Source organism: Pomacea canaliculata, linkage group LG10 (genome assembly GCF_003073045.1).
Source record: "Pomacea canaliculata isolate SZHN2017 linkage group LG10, ASM307304v1, whole genome shotgun sequence".
In the NCBI taxonomy this organism is placed as follows: Eukaryota; Metazoa; Mollusca; class Gastropoda; order Architaenioglossa; family Ampullariidae; genus Pomacea; species Pomacea canaliculata.
The window spans coordinates 13630417-13641142 of record NC_037599.1 but is presented as its reverse complement, the minus strand read 5'-3'; the positions used below and the strand labels follow the sequence as shown (position 1 = coordinate 13641142).

At 36.6% G+C, this 10726-nt stretch overlaps 1 protein-coding gene across 1 annotated transcript; it reads right to left on the bottom strand.

Moving 5' to 3' along the window:
- Nucleotides 1-16: 16 nt before the first annotated feature.
- On the bottom strand, nt 17-10685 carry LOC112573442 (spindle assembly abnormal protein 6 homolog). The gene is made up of 17 exons (XM_025253824.1): nt 10092-10685; nt 9619-9679; nt 8929-9008; nt 8162-8266; nt 7854-8028; nt 7585-7662; nt 7185-7304; nt 6513-6629; nt 5992-6150; nt 5657-5767; nt 5265-5408; nt 4912-5037; nt 4466-4547; nt 4174-4286; nt 3817-3939; nt 2556-2719; nt 17-2179 (listed from the first exon to the last, which is right to left on the bottom strand). The coding sequence occupies exons 1-17, from the start codon at nt 10151-10153 to the stop codon at nt 1915-1917; spliced, it is 2085 nt and encodes a 694-aa protein (XP_025109609.1). The 5' UTR covers nt 10154-10685; the 3' UTR covers nt 17-1914.
- Nucleotides 10686-10726: the final 41 nt, after the last annotated feature.

Sequence of the window (10726 nt, the reverse complement as noted above, 5' to 3'; positions counted from 1 at the left end):
AATGAAACAACAGTTGTTAAGGACCATAGTCTTTTACTCACATGAAAGGCATGCATGATTATTAATAGCAATATTCTACCGTGTGCTAACAAGGAGATAAGACAGAATAATGAGGCACAGGTCAGTGGTGTTGAATGCTGATCTATTGCCATAGATTCACACGATACAAGAGCAGGCAAGTGAACACAGCAAAGTTTGTCTGCTAAAGCTACTCTCCATTGCACAGATCTGGAGCCATGCCAGGTCCCCACTGCCTCAACCACAACAATCGCTGACAATGCAGTCCATGTGAAATCACCATTTACTTTCCATGCAGTCAAGCCACTGTTCACTTTCTCAAGGGTAGGGTGGGAAAATCACACCCCACCTCACTTGTGAAATGTTCATTCCCATCAGTGACTAAGTATCTGGATTTCTCCAGACTTATTTTTCTTCTTTCAATCCTTCAAATATTCTGTCTTCCATATTATCTTCCGAAACAGACCACTACCACTTCCCACATACAAGTACAATGTAATTCAACAATCTCACTATTTCATACATGATAAGTCTCTAATTCCTTCTCCATTTACTCAAAAGAAAAAAAATTATGAGCAAATCCCCTGCTTGAAGCTCATGCACTTACAACATCATGATAGGCAGTAATAATTCTGTGAACAATTTTTAAAATTTTATTCCAATAAATACAGTTGCCTAATTCCAAGGATGAGAAGCACTCAAGATGTTCTAGGGTGAAACTGATTTCATACATTGACTAATGCTTCCTTCTTGACTTGATCGGTATATTTTTACTAGAGACAATACTGACTGTAAGCAGATCTATAAAATGACTGTAGTGTGCTTCAACAGAAATTTCTGTGAATTTACTGGAACATCAGCCTAACATCCTTCCTGGCCTGTTCCTCATCTTGCTGAGCCCATAATGAGCTTTAGATGTTAATGTTATAGCATTCCCCACCTTCTTACAGCCCTTCATGAAAGCTTAACAGATATCAGTTAATGCATAAAGCTTGATTGTATTGCATAGAAAGTAGCTGTAGCCTGCAGAAATATTTCCCTGGGGAGGTAAAGTGAAAATCACCATTTTGTTTTTAAGATTATGTTCAGGGGCAAATGTGAAGAGAGCATATAGAATTTAATTTGATTAACTTGACTAATGACTACCCCATCTTCAACCACACCTTTACTATTTTGTTCAATGACTACCTCCATACATAAATAAATATATTTTACACACACACACTTAGCACAACTGCCATGAAAGCAAATAGTATCCATGTATAGCTGAGTTAATCAGAGTGCTGTTCTCTCTCAAATGCACAAATAGTCGACAGGTAGCTGAGCTAATCAGTGTGCTGCATAAGATAAACATTACAGCAACACCCTTAAGGTTCTGGTCTCCAAAGAAGTCAGCTGTCTGAAGCTGTTTCTGCACATGTGCAAAGCAGAAGCATGATAAATACAAGGCATATTCCATCAGGCAGCAACAACAGTCACCTGCACTTAATCTCCAATCAAAGTGAACTCTGCTTGCTCCTCTGCAATCACTGATTGAGTATAGTGTGAAAGTATGTCATCATGGCATCCTTGACAAGAGAAATTCCATGTTTCATTTTTTGTTTACCTCCCTTCCGAAGACAATGTTTCAGAAGTCTTTGACACACGCTTCCATGTGCACAGCTTTTGGCCAAACCCAGCTGACAGATATGCAGGTGAATCATATACAGGTCCCTTTGCCCAAGGAATCACTATGTCTGTGCCACATCCTGGTATGGAAGCCTTTTCTCGCAAAGCATGGCCTACTTCCAAAGTAACATTCTAAGTGATGCAGTCAACTGCTAAGGTTCCACTCAGTATTAAGACCTACTACCAAATGAATATTCCGAGACATACAATTAATTGCTTAGGCTCCCCTCAGGAGGCCTTTCCCTGGCCAGGGAAATAGGCTGAAGCCAGTGGTGGCTGAGATGCCTTGGGAACTATCAGCTGCTGACTGAGGCGAAGAGACGGACCTGGCATGTGTAAGGCTGAGGAGGACTGCTGTGTAAGCTGAGAAGGAGCTGAAGCAGTAGTCACAGAGGCTGGAGCAGCAGGTGGAGAAGCGCTTCGGTTTAATAAACCCCGCAGGGGTATGGCATCATCTCGTTTCTCAAAGTACTTTGGATCAATGGGTGGATCACTGCCACAAATATTGAAAAATGATGCACTTAAAATAGAGTGCAAAATATTAAAGAAATGGAGTGTTACAGGCATGGTTTCAGAATCATAGAAAAATATTTTTCCTGTATAAAGTAGATTTCTTAAGTGAAGAAATTTCTGGTTAATACTGAATGCACAAATTTTGAAGAAATACACATAGAGATCGAAACACTTGAATATTAATCCACAAACTTTTTCAGAACAAGGTCCAGCTACAATTTCAGCATTGTGGGTAATGGTAAATTTGTGCGTGGTCGTTAAAAAAATAAAAATCCAACCAACATATATGCCTGCATGTATAAACATAGCCATAAACACAACTCCTTCTATTTCTACAAGTTGGCATGGAGACTTACTTTTCTTTATCAGTTAGACGACCAGAAGCAGGGGGGGCTTGGTGGTTATTTGCACGAGGCTGAGACTCTTCTGGAATGGGTGGTGGAGGTCCATTACGCCCCGCTCCTGATGGTACGGGTAAACCACTCTTGCGCAGGTTGGCTTGCATGGGATTGTACTGCACCTACAAAGACGTCATCTTTAACCTTTAACCACATACTTCTTACTCAATTTAGACTTTAATAATTCAAAGTGAGATGATTATTCTGTTTTCACACTTCTCAGCTGTCAACATTATACGCTGCATGAAATTATGTTTTCATGGTCTGAAGTTTGTAATCTTTCTCTCTCAATGGCACTTTAATGTCAACATGTTGCCATGGCACAGCTGACTCACAGTCACACGGTATAAGTCTTCAAGTCAAAGGTGATCACAAAGACTAATTTCTTATAGGCAGCAAAAGAACAACAGATGTTAAGAGCTGCTGCCTTCAGGAAATTCAGGGATTCATTTTTCTCTCTCATTTTCTCTACACCAATTAAAATTTTAAAAAAGCTGCCATTTCAAATCACAAAGCATTTATGCAAAAATAAGGTTATTCATCACTCTAAACATAAACATATATTAATATAATACTAGGTGAGGCATAGAGGAGAAAACGAGATCAAGTCTGTAACAAAAGACTGGTCTAATAGAAAAGAAACTTAACCTAAGGGAGATAATTCTTAAATAGGGATACACTGAAACGCCCGATTACTTGAATATAAAAGCTGGGGTTCTGACTGTCCTGCTACACACCCCTTAATTAAAACAAAAATGTTTATCACTCTCACATTTCACCTTCTTCTGTACTTGTGTGTGTTGAAAATAAATTCTATTTCATAGCAGCAGATAATGTCACATTATCCCTGCTCTCACTCACACCCCCTCCTCCTACCACTGGTGTTACACTCAGTCCTTAACTTTGTCGGCAAGGCTGCTTTAATCTGTGCCAGTAAATCCACAAACTCATTCAGCATGACAGGTAATCGATTCAGGGTAATGGTATTTCATAATAGTAAGAATTGTCCTCAAAAGACTAGTGACTCTTAATGACCTCTAATAAAACTCTTCTTAAGCTTATCAGAGGTTGACTATAAAAATTCTAAATTGCTTGCATTTGTGTGTGAGAAAGAAAGAGAAAGGGAGGTAAAGCAAGTGAGTAAATGCATGTGAACATAAGTGCATGTTTCAGAGAGAGAAAATGGTGATGCTGAATTAATCTCCGGTACACAACTCACCTGAGGTGGACGATGAGAATTAAAATGTGGGCGAGGGACAGACATTCCTGGATTCATTTCATTACGCAGATGAACATCACCATGAGAGCCAGCAGATACATAGCTCGAAGCACTGTAGTTGTGCTGTAATAAAGTTGCAGAGTACCTTATAGCTCACAATGAGCACATGCAAGTGCACTCAAACAACTAACGATCAGAAAACAAATGAAAATAGAAAATAAATTCATGCCAGCCAAAAACATAATTCTCACCAACTGAATGTTACATTGAAATAATGTTTCATGTTTGCGTGGGGTAAGTTCCATGCAGACCCAAGTGCACAACATATTAAGCAAAATTACATTGCTTGATACTCACCAAGCCTCCACCAGTGGGACGAAGACTGCTGGTAGCACCTGGCATTTCAAATGTTCCAAGCCTGTGACTTAGTAGTTGCTGCTCGTTGATCTGTTTGTTCAGCCACTGAATCACTGCCAGCAAACATATCTGCTACCATCATATTTGTTGAATAAACATTAATAAACAAAAATAAATGCATTAATACCAATTAACTCCTGTTCATTAAGGAAGTGATATGAAATAATATTATTTTATAGCAAAACACGATCAAGTAGCTATTAAATAATGTTAGAAAAAACATTATGCTTACCATTCTCGTTAGTTTTCAGCAGTTTCTGACATTCTTGTAACTTCTGAGTTGTGTTCTCCAAATTATCATTGAGTGATTTGTTCTACACATATGTTCAGATAAATGAATAGATTCCTACAAGTCCATACATATATGCAAGCTTGCCCACACACACACACTGTAAAAAGTTCGAACTTTTACTAAGCTCTACTTCTGCAACCAGAAAAAAATATTTCATTGAGAAATTAGAAACCATTAAAAGAAAATCACAAATATAAATATATGATTGTCATTAAGCATTAAGTTACTTACTCTACCACATCTGTCACAAATTCCTATAACTCCCATTACCAACAATGAATACTTGAAAAACATAAGCATCTGTCAGTAATATCTTGTCTTATTGTTATAAAACAAAGTTTATATAAATTTTCACTGGACACTAGAATTAATGTTAGAATACACACCTCATCACTTTTCTGTTTCAGAGCCTCTTTAGTTATGGCCAGATCTTGCCGCAAAGTTTCTAGTTCTTGATCTTTTTCCCCAAGCAGACGTTCCTGTTCAGTTGCAATCTGTGTTCTCAACTTCACCTAGAAAATACAAGGTATAATTACTTTCAGGTGTTTTGAGACTCAGTACTCCCTTGCAGCTTATCTTCAAAAGTACTACATGATGGATGCTAATTTTTTAAACACTTCTTGCGAGCGCAAATGTTTAACCCCCTCACTCTGTGAGAAAGCAGCTGATGACCAGCCACAAAAGAAGAAGTTAACACAGGAGAAATTCTTACCAAAAGCAAAAAATCCCAACAACTCACTTTTGTATGGTAGTTTTTGATTTCAGCCTGGAGCTTCTTTATGATTTCATTTCCTTTCTTCAACTCTTCAGTCATGGCCCGTACTTTGCCTTCCAGTTTGTTAACTTCTTTTCCCCGTTTTTCAAGGTCTTCTTCACACTTTCTCTTTTGTCACACAAAAAAAAATATCATAGGAGCTGCAGACTTCAATGTAGGATTGGAGAAAATGAAAACATCAATTAAAGCTACACAAAATGTGAAAGACCAAGCACGTATGAATTAAGTACTATATGTTTTCATCATACATATACATGAGATGAAAGGACTTAAAACTTGTGAGATTATTTTGAACTTGTTAGAAGAAATTTTTCATAAAAAGATCAATGCAAGTATAGCAAACAACAGTATAATACCCTGGAGTCTTGCTGTGTTTGAAGAAGTTCATTTGATCGTAATAGTAACTGCTCCTTGTCTTTCACCTCCTGCTCTAGAACAGCAATTCGTGTCTGCAGCTGGTTCATCAACTGTGAGCACATGACCAATAATCAGGCCTCAGGCTATAGAAGTCAGCAACACACACAAATAATTTTCAAGAATGTGTAATGTATACTGTTTATTCAAAGATTTTATGATAAACTTCCATTGTCATCCATTTAAATTACACCTTGAACACATTTTCAAACAGATATTGATTTAATGCCACAAAACAAATGGCTGGATTTAGCAAAAAAATATCTTTCTAGATAACCTTCTCCTGATCATGGGACTTGAAATCCATTGCTGTATTTTGCTTCCTAAGGGTAGTAACTTCTTGTTTCGCATGAGCAGCCTCTTCTTCTGTGACTGTAAGTTTTGCCTTCAGTTCCCGTATCTGACTTTCACATTTGTATTTATTGTCTGTCAAGTCCTGAAAATCCAAGATATGAATTATTTTCAATTCTCAAGATTTTTATAATCATCTCTATCACAATCATTGATAGATCTTTAATATATTTATTTTCGCTGATTCTATAAATGAATCAAATTTGAATCAAACATTATTTTTAAAATTTAGCAGGAATGTATATTTTTCAGGGGTTGTAATAGTCCTAGCATAAAAGAAAGAGGAAATCCAATTGGCAAGAATTGAGCATCTGCAAATTCAAATCACAGAACCAGTTTCCATTCCCACATTCGCCCACAGTACCACTGTTAAAAAGTATGTTTGTAAAAACATGGCATTGTTCTCTCAAGTTCTGATTTGCCTCCAGCGTAACATGATCCACAGACCTTGTTTCCTTTTTCTAGTTCACTAAGTCGACTTTCTAGTTGCTTCACATTCCTGGCATGGGCCTGCTCCATTTCTCGTCTGTCATGGTCATAGCGCTGTTGTAAACCATTCTGAAGCTACGAAAATACAGAATATCCTGCTACTGAACTGTTTCGGGTTTTTAACAAAATTTAACAACAGCACCAAAAAAAGTGCTACAGGAAAAGCAAAATTTAGCATTATATTCTGAAACCTGTACACATTGGAAAATTCTGAAGAATATACATCATGAAAAAAGAACATATACCTTGATGAAGAACATGGACTCAACAGATGTCTATTCAATATTTATAGGCATTAACAATGGGAGAGTTTGTGTGTTCCAAGACAGCTGGTGTTGATTTCATATTTACATCCAAAATCAATTAATGCCACATGCTCTGTCATTTAACCAGGAACCTACAGTGAAAACAACAATCTCCAAGTATCTGAAGATGTAAATGAAATGAGATATACAGATCTCTTTCTTCCTATTCACTGATATGCCATCATCCTTCAGTACTAGACCCTACCACTGGACTATTTTATTTTGACCTATTATTAATTCCTTTTGTAATACATATTTACAATAATTTAAACGTTCCTGTGTTTTACATCTAATGTAATCTAAAAATTTTTAATGGAAATTGTACCTGTATTGCCTTTTCCTTTTCTGCTGCCATTTCTTCTTTATGGCGTGCCCTTAGGTCACCTATTCGTGAATTCCACTCTGACTTCAAAGACTCTAACTCTGCACTTTTAGAGGCCAGCATCTGAATAAGCAGTAATAAGCAAAACAATACACACTGCAACTTTAACCTAGTTTTTATTTATCACTAGCACATTATGCTTTGCCCAAACCTCTGCAAAGTGAAAGATTATTGTAACTCATGGTTAACAAAATTCAAGAATGACAAGATTACTTGTCACCATCAATTCACGTATCTCTTTATCCTATGGTTGTTAACCACTTGCATATTTAAGCTTTTTCTTCTGCAACATACATGTCAAGTTTCTCATCTCCTCTATCAGAATAGTGGGTCAGCTACTCACATCCTGTGCTTGCCGAAGCCTCTGTGAAAGATCTGAATTAGTATGCTCCAACTTTTGCTGTAGCAAGTTGTTGGTGTCCTGGGGGATAACAAAAATAAATAAATAAAACAAACAAACAAAATGAATAATTAAAGCATATTCATGGCTTAGTAGAAGTGCATACAGTCACTGAAGACTTATGCTCACCATTTGCTCTAAAGGCAAAAATATAACCTTAATGATTTAAATGACCTGTTTATGTAAAAGAAAGAAAGCAATGTAATAGTTACCTTTAGTTGTTTAAGACAATCTGCAAGATATTTCTTGATATCAGCATCAGATCCAGGCACAAACTTAAGGGAAAGATGAATCAAGTGCTTGAACGGATTTGTTTCCACTACATTCAAAATGGCTATTGACTTCTCACCACTTACTGAGCTGTGGGAAGTAAAGTGAAGGACAAACCTGAAAATACCAACAGCAAATAAGATCACTGTAAAAGTGAAAAGATAAAACATATGAAGTATGGCCATTTTTTAATATTTTAACATAGTCCCACAAAGATTACACAAAGGCAGCCAAAAAAAAAACTAATTACTTGGGTGAATCGCGATGCTCTTCCTGCAGACACATTTCAAGCAAATCAATGAATTTTTGTGGAAAGGCCCCATAGTCAACCAGCAGCCCTTGCTGACTTTTCAGGCTGAAAATCATGAAAGGAAAAAAACAATGAAATCATTAGCCAGCTTATGCTCTATATATCTAGAATAGCCAACTTATGCTTCTGTATTATGGTCTGTGTGACTAGAATACCCAGCTTGCAAATGGAAAGTTGTGGTGGTGGTGGTGGGGGGAATTGGTGTTTAACACCAAGCCAGCAACTAAGGCTATATCACTGCAGGGAAGCCAGCCCTGTAAACAGATGCCACAGAGAAAGAATGTGTGGTTGAGACAAGAGCTAAGCCCAGGATAGCCAACCTTCACTGTATTGGTGACAGGCACTAACCGTTGCGCCACTGAGCTGCCCTTACAAATGGGAGGAGGACAAGTGAGAGAGATCAAGCTCTAAAAAAAGTAGAATAATAAAGTATGTCTCATTTCCAAAGACTGTGAAAGAACAGATTTTGTTAGGAATGTAGGTTAGGCTGACAATGTGAAGAGACTGTAAGGATCCTAATGTATTATTTACTTATATAAAATATGACTCACAGTTAAATATCACTAGTAGGTAGAAACAACTAAAATCCTCTCTCCTCTGCCTCCCTTTCTCCCCCAATTCCAAACCCATCTTTCTAACTTCACTCTTTCTGCCACACAAAATCAACTAAGCAGCAAAACAAATTCTGTAAGAAAGCCAGAAGTTACCTTTGAAAGTCTTCTTCACCAAGACGTAATGTGTACAGAAAAAAAAGATCTTTGTCATCTGTCAGGCGCACAACTAATTCCTGTCGAAAGCAGAAGTTCCAAATGAAAATTGTCTTTTCAAACTTTCAAAAGTTTGAATTTTAAGCTGCCATAAGCCCATTGTTATCATTTTCTAGACCATGTTTACTTTTTGACAAACAAAGCTTCAATATTTGTTAACGCTACGAAGCACCAGTGTATACCGCAACATACACTTTTTAATTTTATATCGCCTTACCTAGTAAAATATAAATTTACTGTCAATTAACACATCCACTTTGAATAGAATAGGGGTTTTCTTTAATAAAGATTAACTCAGAAAAGCCATTCACTAAGCTATTCTCATCCAAACTAGCGAACCAAATACAAAAAAAAGGTTAAAGCAATTTAAGTCACCCTCATGACTTCTGACTGCCTGTATATTTCATTATAAATTTTATAAAACACAAAATAGAAGCAGGTGGTATTTTTAATTTATACTAATTCTGGTGAAGTATAAGCTACAAATAAACACACACTATGGACAGGGATTAGATTTATTGTGTAAAGGTGAAAAAACTTCTGTTCTCGTGATAATTTATAATTTAATGATAGATAACATTATGTTAAAGATCTATTTCTTAAATGTAGTAGTAATAAATTGGTTTATACCTTTCTTGTAAGTGGTGCTGAGAGTGCTTGCACTTCCATTTTTAGGAAAACTGAACCTCTCCTACAATAGCAATCGATATTCAAAAGCAACAGCTAATAAATATTAGGGCATGTAGGCCAGATCGTTTGTCTGACACAGCAGATGACATTTATGAAACTGAAAAATTTTAGGTATTATAATTTTTTAACTCAATAAAGACAAGAAAGCTTATTATGAAACCATGTTTTACCACATGAAATATAGGAAAGCAAATTATAGTATAATATCCATTACTATGAAATTGCTGTGTGAACAACTCAACAATTCATTCAGATGATCCACTTAAAAAATATATATATATTGAGCACGGAGGGGGAAAGGGAACATATGTAGTTTGTATTGAGCGTTATGATAGCTGCTCGAGGCAATGTGCTACTTCATCTCAACATTAAGTGATAACTCGAGTTAGAAATTTAATCAACTTGAACTGTACCTGTCTTCTCTGTCATGTGATTTAAATATGACTGGAAGGCGTTTGGAAAACAACTCGTCCATGTTGATCTGCTTGCCTGAACTTATTAAAACAAATTTTTAAAAGGCACGATCTTGCAGCGTTATTCTGAAAACTAATTCTGGTCCTTGGCCATGGCTTGCTGAATGCCGGAGTAATGACCGGAAGTTTACACTGCTTGTTGAACTTTTTTAAAATGTTATGATTATTTCAAAAATATTAAATATTCTATCACCCATACGTTACCAAGAATGAGATGTTTTTAAACCTTGTATGTATCACTACGACAGCGTATCATTTTGCTTTCTCCATAAACACAACTATTTCACTTTGTCGATGTGCCCGAACATGTTTTTCTTTTGAAGTCCGCGCTTTGCGACATAAAAAACACGAATTGACTACACGCCTGAAATGGGTTTTCACATATTAATCTATCCAAACTAAAACGTTTGTCCTAAAAGTCTATAACTTTTCATGTTTGGAAAAAAGAATTATTTCTTTCTTCTCGTAAACAGATGAGCAGAAATCGGTGTATTATTTATTGTTCTGTTAAAGAGTATTCACAGGAAAACACAACCCACATCTTGAAATTATCAGGCTTGCTTCCCCTGCCTTGC